This window comes from Pteronotus mesoamericanus, unplaced genomic scaffold (assembly GCF_021234165.1).
Source record: "Pteronotus mesoamericanus isolate MK-2021 breed Mesoamerican mustached bat unplaced genomic scaffold, CSHL_Meso_final scaffold_85, whole genome shotgun sequence".
Taxonomy (NCBI): domain Eukaryota; kingdom Metazoa; phylum Chordata; class Mammalia; order Chiroptera; family Mormoopidae; genus Pteronotus; species Pteronotus mesoamericanus.
Genome location: NW_026555329.1, coordinates 44,010,222 through 44,029,578, shown reverse-complemented (window position 1 = coordinate 44,029,578; position 19,357 = coordinate 44,010,222). Strand labels below are relative to the sequence as shown.

The 19,357-nt window shown below is 35.3% G+C and overlaps 1 protein-coding gene across 11 annotated transcripts in view; it reads right to left on the bottom strand.

Annotated features, from left to right (window-relative positions):
- Window positions 1-19,357, bottom strand: part of SUGCT (succinyl-CoA:glutarate-CoA transferase) — a 976,712-nt gene that overhangs the window by 471,322 nt on the left and 486,033 nt on the right. For all 11 annotated transcript variants that reach the window (XM_054563904.1, XM_054563899.1, XM_054563900.1 and 8 more), the window contains one exon: window positions 15,169-15,271. In XM_054563904.1, coding sequence (XP_054419879.1) covers window positions 15,169-15,271 — 103 coding nt within the window. The remainder of the gene's footprint in view (window positions 1-15,168; window positions 15,272-19,357) is intronic.

Genomic DNA, 19,357 nt, shown 5'->3' with positions numbered 1-19,357 from the left:
ATCTCCTAGGGCAAGGGAAATAAAAGGAAAAATAAACAAAAGGACTATACCAAATAAAAAAAATTCTGCATGGCTACAGAAAAATCACAAAAATGAAAAGCGAACTGACTATAAGGGAGAATATATTTATCAATGATACATCAGTCAAGGGTTTAATATCCAAAATATATAAAGAACTCATACGACTCAACATCAGGAAGACAAACAATCCAAATAAAAAAATGAGAAAAGGACCTGAATAGACAGACATTCCTCCAAGGAGGACATACAGATGGCCCATAGACATACAAAAAAAAGCTCAACATCACTAGCAATCAGAGAGATGCAAATGAAAACCACAATGAGATGTCACCTCACACCTGCCAAAATGGCTGTCATTAATAAATCCACAAACAAGTGCTAGAGAAAACATGGAGAAAAGGGAATCTTAGTGCACTGTTGGTAGGAATGCTGACTGCTGCAGTCACTGTGGAAAATAGTATGGAATTTCCTCAAATAATTAAAAATGGAACTGTCTTTTGACCCAGTGAGTCCACTGGTAAGACTGTATCCTATGATCTCAAAACATCAATTCAAAAGAATTTATGCAACCCTCTGCTCATACCAGTGCTATTTACAATAATGAATATTTGGAGACAGTTTAAGTACCCATTAAAAAACTGTGGTACAGAGATCCAAGATGGGGAGGAGTAAGTAGAAGCTACACTAACCACCTCCCAGGACCAATCTGGAATTACAACTAAATTGTAGAGAACTCATCTGGAATAACCAATGGAACAATAGCTGGAGAGAAGCCTTGTAACCACAGACAGATGAAAGAAACTGCTTCACCACAATGTACCCGGTACAAAGTGCCAAGGATATGTGACAGGGATGTCTGGGCTCCCACAGGTGGCGGCTGAAGTGCCAGAGGAAAATTCAGCAGCCAGGGGGTTCACCCTGAAAGCCCCAAGCTGGGCTTCCCAGCTTACAGCACCAGTGCCAGGAAAGGAACCCAGATAACATCCAGCTGTGAAAGGCAGCAGGGTTTTTGTCTGCTGGAAAGAAATGGCTGGATTCACAGAGAGCCTGTTAAAGGGCCAATGCACATAGTTTCATTTGTAGCCTCTTATACTAGGCTCTGGCAAAGGTGGGGAAGAGTGGACTAGAGACACTGGAGGAAAGACTGGGGATGGAGGCTATGGGGAGAGAACTGAGGGAGCAGCTGCCAGGATCCCTGTGCTGAGTCATCCCACATACTGCAGGAGCCATCTTGCCAGGCTGACCACTCCCCTCCAAGTGACATCAGCCTGAGGGGAAGCAATAGCCCTGCTGCAGGAATTACTCTGCTCCACCCTGTGGTGTTTAAGCCTGATTGCTGATTACAATCGACTAGATTAGCAATGGAAGGAGACAGACACAGACTGTATATCACTTGCAGCCTCAAACAGGCTGCCTAGGGCCAGATTGGGCCACCATCTGACATTACCAGGGATGGATTCAGAAGCAGAAAACAGTGAGACAAATTCCACTGGGGCCTTCTTCATGATTTGTATTATTTTCTCTCTTGCATAGCTTATTAGCATTCATTTGTTTTCCTTCAAGTTTGTGCTTATTAAGTCAGTAGTTTTTATATTTTATTTCAAATCTCATATTTTGCTCTTCCCTTCTTTTATTCCATTTTACCCTCTTCTTTCTGCTTATTTTCATTTTAAATTTTATTTCTCTCTTGCTATGACTTGTTTCCCTTCCACACTCTTACTATTTCTTCCCACTCAAGCCTCTCAAAACCATTTTTCTTGTCATTAGTTACCTAATATTCTTCTCCTCATTCATAAAATACCCTTTTTCTCTCTCCACTTTTATTAATCTTTGCTCATTGGTTATGGATACGGTGGTTGTTGTTGCATTTATCCAATTTTATTTATAGGTCTTCACCTATTTTTGTAATTCAAATCTCAAATTTTACCATTCCTCTCTCCTACTCCATTTTCCCTTCCTCCTGCCCTTTCATTATTTTTGGTTTTAAAATTTAATTTTTCCCAGTCTTAGAGTGGTTTTCTTTCTTTACTCTTAGTATTCCTTCTCTTTCTATCATCTCAAAATCACTTCTCTTTCCTCTAGACATTTCTTAAGCTTCTTTCTTTCTTCCTTCCTTTCCTTCTTTATTTTTTTTGTATGATTCCCCTCCTACTTATGTTAATCTTTGCTTATAGTTGTTCGTAGCGCTGTCATGGATATTTCTTCTTTTCTTCTTTCTCTCACTATTTTTTTATTTTTTATTTTTATTTATTCTTAAAATTTGTTTAAACGTAATATTATATGCATCCCTTCTATTACTCCATTACACCTTCTTTCCTCCCTTTTTTATTTATAATGTAAATTTTTCATTCTTTCTATCTTCACCTTGACCCTATTCCCTACTATTATTATTGCTCCTCCCTCTACCCTCTCAAAATCATTTTTCTTTCATTAGTCATCTCATATTCATTTTTCTTTTCTTATGACAGTCTCAATGTCTTTACACCTTTATTAACATTTTCTCATATGCTCTTCATAGTGTGATTATGAGTGGGGGTAGATTTTACAGATGTGGGATTGGTTCCATGCCTGTTTGTTTACATTCTGAAAGCAACTGTACAGCAGCATAAAAGACATGCTAGGTGTAGGGACTCTCAGTCAGCCAGCCAGAGGAAGAATCCACAAAAGGATGACCCAACAAAAACCAAAACCCAATCACAACAAGAGAGCCCACAAACAGCATAACGGGCATACCAAGAGAATAAGATCAGATGATGAAGGAGACTACACCACTGAATGTCACAAGTGTCCTACCACAGAAGATCACACCACAAAGACAGGGAGTAAAAGCAGATCAATCTAAGGAGCAGAAACAAATAAGAAGAGTCACTTAAAATGGGGAGACAAAGAAATAACACCCAAGTGAAAGGAAAGGAGGAATCCCCAGAAAGAGTGCTAAATGAAATTGAGGCAAGCAAACTATCAGACATTGAGTTCAAATAATGGTTATAAGGATACTCTATGAACTCAGTAAGAACTACAAAGAATTCCAGATTCCAAGGAAACTATCAGAAACTTACTGCAAACTACAATAGCATGAAAAAGGACATAGAAACTATCAACAAGAGACAAGAGAAAATAAAGAATGCAATTTCTGAACTGAAGAACACAGCAGAAGGAATCAATAGCAGGTCAGATAAAGCAGAGGACTGAATCAGCAAGCTGGAGGACAAGGCAGAAAAAAAATCTCCTGACAGAGCAACAAAACAAAACAAAAAAAAGGCTCAAAAACGGATTTAAGAGAGATGCAGGACAACATGAAAGTAATAATATCAGTATCACAAGAATACCAGAAGGATAAGAACAGGAGCAAGGGATAGAAAACCTGTTTAAAAAAGTAATGACAGAAAACTTCCCTAACTTGATGAGAGAAAAACTAATGCAAGACCAGGAAGCACAGAGGATGCCAATAAAGATTAACCCAAACAGGCCACTCCAAGACGCATCTATAATGGCTAAATTTAAAGACAAAGAGAGAATCTTAAAGGCAGCAAAGGAGAAACAGCTAGTAACTTACAAGGAAGCAAGTAATAAGGCTATGAGCTGATTACCCAACAGAAACACTACAAGCCAGAAGGTAGTGGCAAGAAACATTTCAAGTAATGAAAACCAAAGGCCTGCAACCAAGACTACTCTACCCAGCAAGCCTCTCAATTAAAATGGAAGGCAAACTAAGGAGTTTCCCAAACAAACAAACAAAAAAAAGTCTAAAAGAATACATTTCCACCAAACCAGCATTGCAAGAGATGCTAAAGGGACTGCCTTAAGAAGATGAAGAGAGGTAGAGAAAGAGAGGGAGAGAGAGACAGAGTAGAATACAGGTACAAAGGGATAAAATGGCAGTGGACATATACCTATCAATAACGACCTTACCTGTATATGGATTAAATGATCCAATCAAAAAAGTGTAGCAAAATGGATAAGAAAACAGAGCCCACATATATACATCTACAAGAGATCCACCTCAGAACAAAAGATCTACACAGAGTGAAAGATGTGGCAATGAATAACATTCTAAATCAAATGGACTGAAATGATATATACAGAACATTTCACCCCAAGGAAGCAAAATATATATTCTTTTCAAAAGCACATGGAATATTTTCAAAGATAGACCACATGATAGGGCACAAAACAAGCCTCAACAAATTCAAGGTTGTATCAAGCATCTTTTCAAATAATAATGGCTTGAAACTAGAAACCAACCTCATGGAAAAAACTCAAAAACATTCAATTCATGGAGACTGAATAACATGCTATGAAGTAATGAATGGGTTAATAATGAGATCAAGGAAGAAATAAAAAAGATCCTGGAAACAAATGAAAATGAACACACAACAGTCCAAAACCTATGGGACACAGCAAAGGCAGTCCTAGAGGGAAAGTCATAACAATGCAGGCCTACCTACAAATGATAGAAACATTTCGAACAACCTAACACTACAACTACAAAAACTTGAGGAACAACAAACATAGCCCAGAGCAACTAGAACAAAGGAAATAACCAAGATAAGAGAGAATTAAGTGACATAGAGAAAAATTAAATTACATAAAAGAACAATTCAACAATAAATGCAGGAGCTGGTTCTTTGAAAAGATAAACAAATGAGCCTTTAACCAGACTCATCAAGAAAAAAAAGAGAGAGGATCTAAATAAATGAAATCAGAAATGAAATTACAACCGATTCCACAGATATACAAAGGATTATAAGAAATTACTATGAACCACTATATGCCAAGAAATTTGACAACCTGGGTGAAATGGACAAATCTGCAGAAACATGTATTCTTCTAAAACTGAATCAAGAAAAAGAAACAGAAAGTCTGAATAGACTGTTAACAACTAGTGAAATTGAAGCTGTAATGAAAAAACTCCTAGCACACATAAGCCCTATTCCTGATGGATCACAGGCAACTTTACCAAACAATTAAGGAAGAACTAACTCCTATACTTTCCAACCTATTCAAAAAAAATTCAAAAATTCAAACTCATTTTATGAGGCCCGTATTACCCTAATTCCAAAACCAGATAAAGACCTAACAAAGAAAGAAAACTACAGGCTGAAGAACGTAGATGCTAAAATTCTCAACAAAATATTGACAAAAAGGATCCTGCAATACATTAAAAATATCATATACCATGATCAAGTGCGATTAATCCCAGGGATGCAAGGATGACACTATATTTGCAAATCTAAAAACATAATATACCACATAAAAAAATGAAAGACGAACTCCACATGATCATATCTTTAGATGCTGAAAAAGCATTTTATAAAGAACAGCACCCATTTATGATTAAAACTGTCAGTAAAGTGGGAATAGAGCAAGCATTCCTCAACATAATAAAGGCCACATATGAGAAACCTAAAGCCAACATCACTCTCAATGGGTAAAAACTAAAAGCTTTCCCCCTAAGGTGAAGAAAAAACAAGGATGTCTGCTTTCACCACTTATATTCAACATAATATTGGAAGTTCTAGTCACATTGATCAGACAAGAAAAAGAAATAAAAGGCACCCAGACAGGAAAGGAGGAGGTATACTATCTTTATTTGTACATGACATGATAGTGCACATAGAAAACCCTGTAGACTCCACCAAAAAACTACTTGACCTATTAAGTTAATTTGGTAAAATAACAGGATACAAAGTCAATATTCAGAAATTGAAGGCATTTTTCTATACCAACAATGAAATATGAGGAAGAGAAACTAGAAAAGAAACCCCATTTACTATAGAAACAAGAAAAATAAAGTACCTAGGAATAAACTTAACCAAGGAGGTAAAAGACCTATGCTTAAAAAACTGTAGAACACTGAAGAAAGAAATTAAGGAAGATACAAACAAATGGAAGCATGTACCATGGAAACATGTACCATCTTCATGGATTGGAACAATCAACATCATTAAAATGTCCATGTAACCCAAAGCAATTTATAGGTTCAATGTAATCCCTATCAAAATATCAATGACATATTTCCCAGATATAAATCAATATTTCAAAAATTTATATGGAACCACAAACAATGCCAAATAGCCTCAGCAATTTTGAGAAAGAAGAACAAAGTAGGAGGGATCACAATACCTGATATCAAACTATATTATAAATCCACTATAATCAAAACAATCTTGTCCTGGCATAAGAACAGACATGTAGACCAATGGAACAAAATAGAGCGCCCAGAAATAAAGCCTTGTCAAAATGGTCAGTTAATATTTGCCAAAGGAGGCAGAAAGAAAAAACGGAGTAAAAATAGCCTCTTCAATAAATAGTATTGGGAGAGCAGGACAAGAACATGCAAAAAAAAAAAAAAAAATGAAACTAGACCACCAACTTATATCATATACAAAAATAAACTCAAGATGTATAAAAGACTTAAATATAAGTCATGACACCATAAAAGTCCTAGAAGATAACCTAGGCAGGAAAACTTCAGATAACCCATGCAGCAATATTTTCACTGATACATCCCTTAGGGCAAGAGATATAAAGGAAAAGCTAAACAAATGGGACTACATCAAACTAAAATGCTTCTGCACAGCTAAAGAAAACATCATCAAAATGAAAAGGAACCAACCATATGGGCAAACATATTTGTCAATGATACCTTGGACAAGGGTTGATTTCCAAAATATATAAAGAATTCATATGACTTGACAGCAACAGGACAATCAAGTTAAAAATGGGCAAAGGACCTGAACAGACATTTCTCCATGGAGGACATACAGAAGGTGCATAGACATATGAAAGGATGGTAGCATCACTAGCCACCAGAGAAATGCAAATTAAAACCACAATGAGATACCACTTCACAGGATCAGAATGGCCATCATTAACAAATCGACAAACAAGTGCTGGCGAGGATGTGGAGAAAAAGGAATCCTAGCACACTGTTGGTAGGAACGCAGACTGGTGCAGCCACTGTGGAAAACAGTATGGAATTTCCTCAAAAAACTAAAAATGGAGCTGCCTTTTCATCCAGCAATTCCACTTACTGGGATTATACCCAAGAATCTTGTAACACCAATTTATAAGAATCTATGCATCCCTATGTTCATAGCAGCATTATTTACAACAGCCAAGTGCTGGAAAGAGCCTAAGTGTCCATCAATAAATAAGTGGATAAAAAAAACCTGTGGTACATTTACACAATTGAACACTAGACAGCACAAAGAAAGAAGGAACTCCTACTTTTCATGACAGCATGGATGGAACTGGAGAGTATTATGATACATGAAATAAGCCAGGAAGCAAAAGACAAATATCATATGATTTCACCTATGAGAGGAACCTAATGAACAAAAACAAACAAGCAAAATAGAACCAGAGGCATGGAAACCAGGAACCAACTAAGCGACTCAGAGGAGGAAGAAAGGGTACAAAGTCGGAAAGAAGGGAAGGGGTCTAATCAATGAACCGGTATAAATAACGCATGGACATGGACAACAAGGTGGTGATTTACTGTCGGAGTGGGATGTGGGTGGGCCAGGGGAGAGCAATGGAGGAAAATTGGGACAACTCTGATAGAACAACAGTAAAAACATAAAATAAAAAACAAAAAACTGTGGTACATTTACACAATGGGATACTATGCAGCAGAAAAAAGAAGGAATTCCTACCTTTTGTGACAGCATAGATGGAACTGGTAACTATTATGCTAACTAAAATAAGCCAGTCAGTGAAAGACAAATATTGTATGATCTCACTTATAAGGGGAATCATTAACAAAATAAACTAATGAGCAAAACAGAACCAGAGGCACAGAAACATGGAATAGACTGACAGCTGTAAGAAGGGAGGGAGGAGGGACGTGGGGACTGATAGAAAGAAAGTGAAGGTATTAGTCAAAGAATATGTATAAAGTACCCATGGGCATGGACAATGGTGTGGGAATTTATTATGGACGTAGGGGTAGGCTGTGTGGACAGGGGAAAAGGAGAAAAAATTGGGACAATTGTAATAACCTAGACAATAAAACATTAAAATAATAATAGTTAACAAAAATAAAAATATGATAAAGGCAATATATTGTTCCATTGTATTAATAAATTTAAAATTACTTAATAAATATTTCAGTTAAAAAATGTGTAAAAAACCTGAATAGACAGTTTTCCAAAAAACAGACATGAAAATGGTCAATAAGTACATAGAAAAGCACTTGACATGACTAATCATCCGGGAAATGCAGATATTACTTCACAATGAGATATCATCACACAAATATTGGGATGTCTGTTATCAAAAGAATAAGACACAAACAAGTTCTATTGAGGATGCAGAGAAAAAGAAACCCTTGTACACTATTGGTGGGAATGAAATTGGTATAGCCACTATGGAAAATGGAATGGAGGTTCCTCATTGTAATCTGTTTTTTACTACTCTGAGATCACCTTTTCTTGGTTTTCATGTTTTACCTATAAAAATATAAATTAAGTCTTTGGTTTGACAGTTCAAGGCTTGGGAAAAACCAATAATTATACTATGTATCTCTACTCTAAAATATTTCGCAAATGTTAGGAAAATATGAGAGATATATATGTATGTTGTGTTTGATGAACAAGCTGTGTTATAGAGAGAGAGAAATAGACACAGAGAAACATTTTATAAAAAGGAAAAAGACCTTCAGGTATTCTCAGGTCATGAATAACTTAAAAATCACTGAATGGTGAAAGTTGAAACACTCCATTAGATTCCTCTTAAGCATTAAGAAGAAATTGATTAATAATATTATAAAGCAATTACAAAAATATTTAAAAAGATAAAAAGCTCTCTGGTAAGTTTCACGCTTAAGTTATTTTGTAATTTTTATCAGATTTTAAGCTTTTGTTAATTCTTTCAATGAGAAAAATCAAATGCTGTTTTATGCTTATTATTTCTCACTACTAAAAACACCCAATTTATGTATAACTCTCTGTGACAATGGACACTCAACCTTCAACTGGACAGTGCATCCTCCTTGAATGTTTAATAACTTTGCCCTGGCTGGTGTGGCTCAATGGCTTGAGCACCAGCCTGTGAACTAAAAGGTTGCCAGTTCAATTCCCAGTGCAGGGCACATGCCTGGGTTGCCCGCCAGATCCCCAGCAGGGGGCACACGAGATGCAACCACACACTGATGTTTCTCTCCCTCTTTTTCTCCCTCCCTCCCTTCCCCTCTCTAAAAATAAAATATTTTTTAAACCAAACCAAAGATATTAGAAAAAGAACAAACCAAAAATCTTAAAAAAAAATAAAAAACTTTATGCTTTTGATTCACTGTCATACATATATGGGGTATACTATATAGCAACCCTTCAATTACTATTTGTTAAATGAATGAATGAATGAATGAATAAGTGATTATGGTTTTCTTTGCCCTAAACCATGCCTTTCATGTTTTTATAAAAAGACTAAAAGTAAAAGAGGCTTTTTTTTTCCTTTAACATAAATTCTACAATCTTATTTCTATCAATGTCATTCAGGGAATGTCCAAGGTAACCCAGCTGGAAATCTAAATATCTAAATACATATACATATACATACACATATACTCTTTAATTTCATATTCAGTTTCAGTTACATATATGTATGTGTATATATGTGTGTGTGCATATATATAAGATAATTCAAAGAAATTGGTGCATCTAAATTTCTTAGATATATGGAAAAATGAACAAAAAATACCAATAATTTTTATTTGACATTACAATGAGTTTCTTCTTACATAGGGTTTTGCCGTACAAGGTGTTTTGCTTTAAGATTCTTCTCAATTCAGCAAACTGAAATTAAATATTATTGGTTTACACTTAATATTCTAACAGGAAACTGAAGCATAGTTTCCATTTTTATGTCATTTAATCACTAAAGTCTAACATAAATTATTTCTTCAAAAATTGAAAATATACCCAGCTACTCTAACACAGGCATACATAATATATATGAATTTTTTCATCATCTAAAATGTATCACGTGTATTCAGAGACAAACATAAAATTTTTTTATCTCCTTTGTCTAGTATGAATTATTTCAAGAAATACTGTTTTAACTCAGATCTTCATTAACTGCTTTCCAGTTGCACAGAGAACAGTGTATCTATGTATTTCACAGCAGTATTATAGGCAAGGATATAATTTTGTTTATAACCCTCCCAGGGCTATGCAACTGCCTCTCAATAAATATCAGCTAATGTCAATCCAATGGTAAAGTTTAAATACGTCGGGGGCGGGGGGTGGGTGTGTGTGTGTGTGTGTGTGTGTGTGTGTGTGTGTGTGTAGAAAAAGCTTGAAAAGCAGGCCTATGTTTTGGGGTGTTTATGCCACTTACATATGAATATTGAAGTCTTTTTTTTCCAGATGCTCAGATGTCTTGCCAAAAATGTGCTAAAACAAAATCATTTAGGGAATATGAGCTAGCCTAGAGATTAATAAAAGCTCCAACTTCACAGGCTTCCACAAATTATTATATGAAAACAACAGATAATTTTAAACTATCAAATATTTCAATATGTCTCTCTGTTTCTATGACATATTTATCCTATACAAAAGATTTGCTAAGGGAGTTACGATGTCCTTCTGGGACATAAAGAATAAGGTTTCTGTAAAAAATGTTAAACTAATGTTAATGGTGATGCAAAGTTGAGGAAAAGTTGTTAAGGGATGGCATGCTGCCACAGGGTGGGGTTTTGTTTTGGTATCCTTTTAGAGCCTGCAGGTGTTTGGCACCAGTTAAAATCAGGGCCAGCTGTGATATTTCAGTTCCGATATTTCCCTCCCAATAGTTCTCAGAAGTGATGCTTCAGGGTGATGTCTTACACCTGATGTATTCAACTTGTGTGGTACAAATGTGAAAACTCTGTTAAATAACACCAGTTTGGGGACACCCTTTGCCCCTCTTTCCCAAGGAGAGGTCACAGCACCAGGAGAAAGAAACACATTAATCAGAGATTTAGTCAAGTACATATAAGTGCGTATGTGTGTATAACTGAGTAGTTCATTCAAAGATAGTAATACACAAGAATCACCAAACATACACATACAGTCTTAAACAAAATACAAAAAGCAAGATAACACGTTCTGTTTTGATTCTCTTAGTTGATAATGATGCTTTTAAACCCTCACAGTGGTAGGATCCATAGCTATTTTTGCAGAAATTCTAATAGTTTCTATTAAAAGCTGCGTTTTCTTTTAAGTTTATTTGGATTGGAAAACCTCAAACCACAATGTATTTCATGCACATGTTCCCAAGAGTATGTTAAATAGGACCATACTGAGGTCATCTAATAAACTTTTTAAGAATTCCTTTAATGCACTGGACAATCTTGGCCTGATTAGAAGAAAATACTTTAAGAAAGCACTTGGAAAAACAACTATTAAGATCTATATGCAGATAATCTATACTCTAAAATGCAGAGTTTTCCACAATATATCATTGAGGGACAGAAACAATAAAACCACCACTAATAAAAGAGTTTTCAATCAAAACTTCTCAGAGCTATCAGTAAATACAGACCAACCGTACTCCCCATAATATTCCTGACAGACTTAACAGCAGGTGCCTATAGTATCATTTTAACTGTGCAAAGGTCTGTGGCATATAATCAGAGATGAAAGATAGAGAACCTTGCATCTATCCAAGAAAGAAAAATTATCTCCTGTTTTCGACAAGTCGAAAATGCAAGTTTTCTCCAAACATGAGAGAGTAATGAAGTCATTTAGTTTAGGAACAGTTCCTACCATCAAGTAAATTTTTTTGTCCACCAAGATGAAAAGGTAAACTGCAAATGAAATGTACACTTAAGAAGTAGGCCCATGGAAAATGCTCTCCTATTCTGTGATGCTTCTAAACCTTTTTTGTTTGTTTGTTTTTGTTTTGTTTTGTTTTTTGTTGAACATGCCTCCTTTCACTTCGTCAAAGTCTCACTTCCTGTGCCATGTTCCAGGCCTTGTACTTCACCCAAATCAATTTTCAGTTGAACTAGCAGCTGTGCTGGCACAGCACACATGGAGAACTAGGCCACAGGCGCCAGCAAGCGGTCCCACATCTGAACAGAAGTGGCTGGCTCCATGTGCCCACAGCCAAGAAACTCCACAGCTCATCGGGGGGTGGGGGCGGGGGAAGAGGGAGGGCACCTTAAGTGGAAGTTATATTTATTTTATGGAAAATGAATAATAAAAGTGCTTTCAATACTCAGAAATAGTGAATAGTTGAGACCTTCTTGTCACAGAGTTTGCAGATGAATTTTTTAAAGGACATTAGCTAGAGTACAATTTTAAGCTAATGATCTCCATCCCCACAGGTACACTGGACTTGCCTCTATCCACCAAACAAAGGTAAGTACAAGAAAGGGTTTGTTTTATCAAAAATCTAAGCATAAAGTACATCATCAAAACCAGAGTTACCACTGGTGACTGAGCATTTGCCAACTGACAATCCCTACAATGTGTCCTTTATTCATATTATCTCATTTAACACAACAATATATGTGTAAAGAAAAGATCCTATTTCACCGATTTACAGTTGACAAAACTGAAGCCTAGAAAGTTTATAAAACTGCCCATCAATTTTAATCCCATGGTCTTAATGATTATGTTATGTGTAGTCCCCTGAGCTTTTCAACAAAGGCTTTCCAGGCAGGCCCATGGAGGAGTGTGTCCTCCCCAACTCAGGGCATAAGTAGCCACTTGATCATTTGGATAAATCTATGCTTTGCAGAGAATCAACTCATTCATTTGCTGGTTCATGCAACAGCAGGTAGATATTGTGCACCTTCTATTTGTCAACTTTGAATTTATTTTTCTGAAAGGAAGAGAATTACCAAATTCATGCTAAATCTCTAGCACCTGGTACATTAGAGATAACAAAGGTTTCTGGAATAAACTTTCAAAATAGTCATTTTTAGGTGTCCTATTAAATTGTGTTTTTAAAACTAATTTATTTTACACAAATTTAAGAAAAACTCTCTGATTTTTTCATAGTCTACATTCCTTCAAAATTAAAAATTATATGGACTTCTTTCCAAAAGAGCCAAACATTTCCAAGCACAGGGGAGAGTGGCCTTGCCTTTTGTGCAAAAAAAGTCTTACTTAAAATTGCACAGTTATCTTTATTTTTAAAATGTAGTAATACTACATTGTTCTATAATCTTACTAAAAATCCAGATAAATTTTACACATACATTATAACATTAAATTCCAAAGAAGAATATAATGATATATAAAAGAAACCAACTCTACTCTTGCAACTAGTGTAAAATTGTAAGTAACAATCACTGTATGATTAAGAATTTTTGAGGTTAGAATCATAGCAATTAGAATCCAGCTTTTGGCGTGTAATAAGGCAGTTTTCAGAGGCTTTGGGGTTGAGGGAAATGCTGGAATCCTAGTTTAGGTAATATCAATCTTCTCCATTTGAAAAATGGGCTAAGTACTAAAAATATACCATAGGTCAATAATAGAAATTCCTTGCATATCAGAAAGAGTTGAGATACAAAGCTTAATAATTAAATTTAACTATAAGGGAAAATTCAGAATGAAAATTCAAATTTTCCTATATTTCATCTGCACCAGCCCATAAAGTGAACAATTTTAAGGTGATGGGTAGGGCCTTGGATCCTTGTTCCTCAAATCCTAAAAAGTAAGTAATGTTAGAATATACTTAATGGTTTTTTAAAATAACATTCTTCAATGATTTATCCTTGATGAAACACAGGTGTAACAACTAAAAATGCTGATAGGAGAACTCTCAAGAAATATCTCTAGAGAAGCATGCCCTCAAATTGAATTAAATGTAAAGTCCTACACACATTTCTATCACTCTTAAGCAGAAAAGTAACAATAAAAACCACCCATAATAGCTTAAAGTCAAAGATCTGCCTTATTCAAAGTTGTGAAGAAAAATGGTCATCTGGTCTTTTACAGAGTGTACAGACTGCTACTTTACCACAAGGAATCACAAGGTATTAATTAATTCATCAATTTGGTGGTGACCTTTTTCTGTAAACTCAATGATATCAAGTGGGCTCCTTCATTTCATATACTTATGTATCATTGGTTTATCACAGACAAAGCTTTGCCATACTCACAGTCTTTGCAGAAAAATAGCACAAGCAGAATTCCTGAATTAATTCACAGTTTCCCTCTAGTAAATATTGTAAATATTCAATTAAATACATTCAATTCCCTTTTAAATAGATATTCATGTAAGATAAAGGTACCAAAGGTAAGGGTTAGTTTAGTTTTTAACAAAGCTCTCCTCCCTTAAAAAATATATTCTGTTTTTAACAATTCATCTCAAAGAAAAATCTGCCACTACATAAATTAAAAGGATTTTTTAAAACCCTATAATTTTGAATGTTAAAGACTGACAAGATGTGTGAATTATCATAGTGAAACCTTCACAGAACAATAGAGTTCCTCTACCTTTTGGGATTAATATGTGATACTCCAAAATGATAATTTGCTTGCAGTGATATTGATTAAAGTAATAAAATCAAAACTTATTTTGACATTATCTAAAATAATCATTTGAACAATATTATAGAAGAAATATTTTTTTAGTTGACCCATTTTCCTGAGCCCCACAAAGGAGCCTATATCAAGGTAGAGCACAAATCTCTATTCAAGTACAATATATTCTTCATGAATAATGCACATTAATCAAAGCATATAAGAGCCTCTCATTTTTGCAGAATTAACTATACCTTACTTTGTACATTTTAAGATAGCCATATTATAAGAAGTGGACTATAACTGTGAAAGTTCTCATATTTCTTCTTACAGAGAGTGATCTCTGATTGTGATCTCTGATTGACCCCCAACATCTCAGTGGTCTATATTTATATTTTTCAGGAAAAACAAATGTGCTGACTTTGGAAATTTTATGTTGTGGCTCCTGAAGAAATACGTTAGGTCTGATAAACATAAAAGTCTGATTATAGACATCTTGTTCTAAATTCTAATTCTTTTTACTTCATACCTACTGCTTAACATAGTAAAAAAAAAAAATCATGCTATATGACTAAAGTGCAAGATCAATGGCTAATTTACATTTACATGAATCAATCTGGATAGAAAACAGAGGCAAATTGTTGTCTTAATCCTGGTGTAATAAAAACTTCAAAAAACAAACCTGGGGTTCTGCAAACACATTCTTCATATTGTTGATTGGGCCATATGGTACTCTACTGCCTTCAAAGAGGTGTAACCACTTGTTGGTCATTTCTTCTTCAAACCTAGAAACATACCAAAAATTTGTGGTTTTCTTATACTCTACAGAATGTAACACTTTTTTTGTCCCATGACCCTCTTTTGAAGCAACCAATAATGACAGTGTTTTCTAGTTATTTTGCTCCTAGTTTTGAGAGAATGTTGCCTATATAAAATGATTTGAGTTATACTGTAGTGGCAAAATAGTCACCCAGGTCCTATTGTTGAAAATCCATCATTAGAGATGTAATTCCTCCTATTTTTGTCCTTACTTACTTTTTGATAGAGATTCCCTTGGAGAAGAGAGATCATGTGGAAAATTGCATTAATTGAGTTTCAATCTGTCATTGAGCTTCTTACAAAAATTAATATAATAATATCGTTGTAATTTTGAGCATAATGTCATTGCACAAAGTATTTTTTAGGTCTCAGGTATATAGATCTGGTTAAAGATACTGATATACTATTTTATTTCTCAAAACAAAACATGAACCAATGTGGTTGTTTTAAAAGAAAGGTACATGTTTTATCACCATTATTTTTAAAGTACATAAGAATTAATAGTGCCTTGGCCAGTGTGACTCAGTTGGTTGAAGCATCACCCCATATACCAAGTGGCTGGGGGTTTGATTCCCAGTCAGAGCACATGCCTTGGTTGTGGGTTCATTCCCCAGTCAGGGCCCATATGGAAGGCAAACCAATCAATGTTTCTCTCTCACATTGATATTTCTCTCCTCTTCCTTCCTCTCTCTCTAAAATCAAAAAGCATAAAAAAAAGACCAGCCACACCCATTACTTAAAACAATCTTAGCTACTTATTTATCCTCATCAAAAGGAATGTAGGCATGTAAAGACTGATAGCTCAGTTTAGCCAACAACATTTGAATTCATTCAAGTCTTTTAGTTCTGTTTTAGTGTTACTCAAATTTAAAATGGGACTTCACAGATGTAAGTGCTTATTTGAGTTCCTTTATTTTCTCTATGAGGAAGGAAGGGAACCTAATTAATGAGATTGACTGTTTTACATTTCTTCTTTGTTAAGACAGAACAAAATCTTGGATCCTCAAAGATACTCATAGTTTGTAGTGTATAAAGAATTTTAGAATTGCTCATTGTTAAAATAGCAAATTATTTTTAAAGTAACAATCTAGATGAATAGAGTTTTTTGAGAGCATTAACTAATGTAGATTACTGGCAGCAAGTGAATTGCTTCACTAATATAAAAAGACTAGTGCAAATATAGCAGAAATATTTAGTATTCATGGACTTCCACTCAACTCTCTTATATATAGCTAGAATAAATCTCAGATCTGAAGACTTCATGGAAAATTATATTAGAGAAATGGGCCTCTTCTACTATTGAAAAAAGTATAAAAACTCTGTTAATACTTTGAGGACACTTCTCTGATTGTCATCTAGTAGATAAAAGAAAAAAAGAAAAAAGCTTGAACTAATGTATTCTCCAGAAGATACACTACTGCATGAATGGTAATGTTTATACATATTTTATATAAAATAATTTATCCTATTATTTTATGTAATTTTATATTAAAACTTCCATATAAGTAAGGATCTGATAAAAATTTTAATGACGGTAATGCTACATTTTATTAGGAATGTAATTAATCTTATTCATGTATCCACTTATCCTACAAACATCTAGAGTGTGCCTACTATATACCAGGCATTGATTATTGTCTTTAAATATAGTGCTTTCCCAATTCTTTACATTATGACAAATAAAAATTTTTCATTATACATTTTAATTGCAGCCTGTAATGTTATAATGATTATCCGTACTTAGTGTACAATAAAATACTTCACTTCTAGACATTGAAAAAGATTTCTTTATGGGAACACCACAATGCAGGATTAAGTGTTTTCCATTAATGGATTCTTCACATCCATATGTTCTTTTTAATGATGTTAAATCATCCCCTGGCCAAGACTTCTTAAGATATATATATTCCCAGAATGATAAATGTTGAAAGAATAAAAGAGATACTTAGAAAATGGAAGCTTTTCAATCACAGTGTCAATCATTTAAGTATTCATAAAAAGAGTATTGTAATGGTTAGTCTGCTAAATTTTCCAGACAAGTCAATTTATCACCATTGGACCCATCCAAGTGGCCTGAAAGATCTACACAGAAAATGTATGTCAATAATCAAACACACCCATAGCTTCATGCCTGCCAACAGAAAACTCAGGGGAATAGTTGAAGTTTTAGTATTTATATAAGCTTTTCACCACTGGGCAAAAGAGAGGGATTTATTTTATGTCATGGAAAACAATGGATGCACTTTGGAAATGACACTGGGGAGAGAGGCAGCATCTGGAGATTCAGTCGTGATCACTGTTTGTGTATTTGTGTGGGCGTGGGTATGGAATTATTCAAAAATGCCTTAAACTCAATCAGAAAGAGACTATCTCTGCATTCCACTGCTCCCAGAAGATACATTCATCATTTTCTTCTAAAAATCTATCTCTTGATCTAAATCTGATGTGGAATCCTTTCCTTTATCTATGTAAAAAAGAAAAAAGAGAAAGGTATTAGTGCCTGTTTTATTAGCCATGAAAATTCTGCTAAAAAAATGTAAACAGCTTATCTAAGTCACTCAGGGCAATCCAATCTTAAAAGTTAGATCAGGAGGGCATCTATAGATCCAGTTTAGTGAGCTCAAAGCTAGAGCTTCCCCTAGGAAACTCCATAAAGCAATTCAAACTTAATTGTGCACCTAATCAACCTCTCTATTTAGCTCTTGATTTTTTTTTATTTCACTTGATGCTGGATTGGGTATGGTTCATGTGACAGCATCATTTAGATATATGAAACACTGTTACATAAAGATGGACTTCAGTTTAAATTTCTTAATATCAAAATTTAATCTGAGGACAAAATGTCTGCGAGAATCCTGGAAGGGACTAGCAATCCAACACTGCCAGCCTCCCTCCCACTGTGCTCTGGGGATGATGGATATTCAAGGAGAACATGCTGAGGAATCTGGGTTTTACTCTAATAGATTGTTAGAAGAATAGACCTTCTTCAGAAAACTTCAAATAGAACTTCAAGTGCAGAGAAATTGTATTCTCGAGAGGATCCACGATGGCAGAGGAGTAAGCGGAAGCTACACTAACGTCCCAGAACCAACCTGGAATTACAACTAAATTGTATAAAAATCATCCTAGTACCCAACTGAACACTAGCTGGATAGATGCCTTATAACCAAGGACAGGTAGAAGAAAACACTTCACCACAACCTGACTTGCAGGGAGTGCAAAGGCAACATGAGTGGGCTGGCTGAACTCCCAAAGGTGGCAGCTGAAGTTCTGAAGGGATATTTCAGCAGCCAGGAGGGATTCCCCCTGAGAAGTGTGGGGTCTAAACCCCAAGCTGGGCTCCCCAGCCTACAGCACCAGAGCCAGAAAGGAAGGCAGATAACATCCAGCTGTGAAAAGCAGCAGAGGTTCTTTTAGCCAGGGAGATACAGGTAGAGACACAGACAGCCTCTCAACGGAACAAAGCACAAAATTTCATTTGCAGCCACTTACCATGGATGCTGGCAAAGAGGGGGCGGTGTGGACTAGAGACACTTGAGGAGAGACTGTGATTGGTGGCTCTGGGAAGAGAACTGAGGGAACAGCTGCCAGGATCCACATGCTGAGACATTCCCCATACTGCAAGCGAGATCTGTCTAAAGCAGAGTGCTTCTCTCTGAATGGTATTGGACAAGGGGAAAGCAACAGCACTGCCCTCAAGAATTACTCTGCTCCATCCTGTGGTGATTAAGTCAGACTGCTGATTACAGACTGGTTATATTAAAACTGACTGGTTTAATGGATGATTACTCTAACACCTAAGGTGAAAAACACAAAGAAGCAGCCAAAATGGGAAGACAAAGAAACAGACCCCAAATTAAAGAACGAGAGAATTTTCCAGGAGAAGTAGATGAAATGGAAGTAAGCAATTTATCAGATAGAGAATTTAGGGTAATGATTATAAAGATACTCAACAGTATGAAAAAAAAAACATAGAAACCATTAAAAAGGATCAGTCAAAAATAAACAATGCAATATCTGAGATAAATAATACACTGGAAGGAACAAATGGT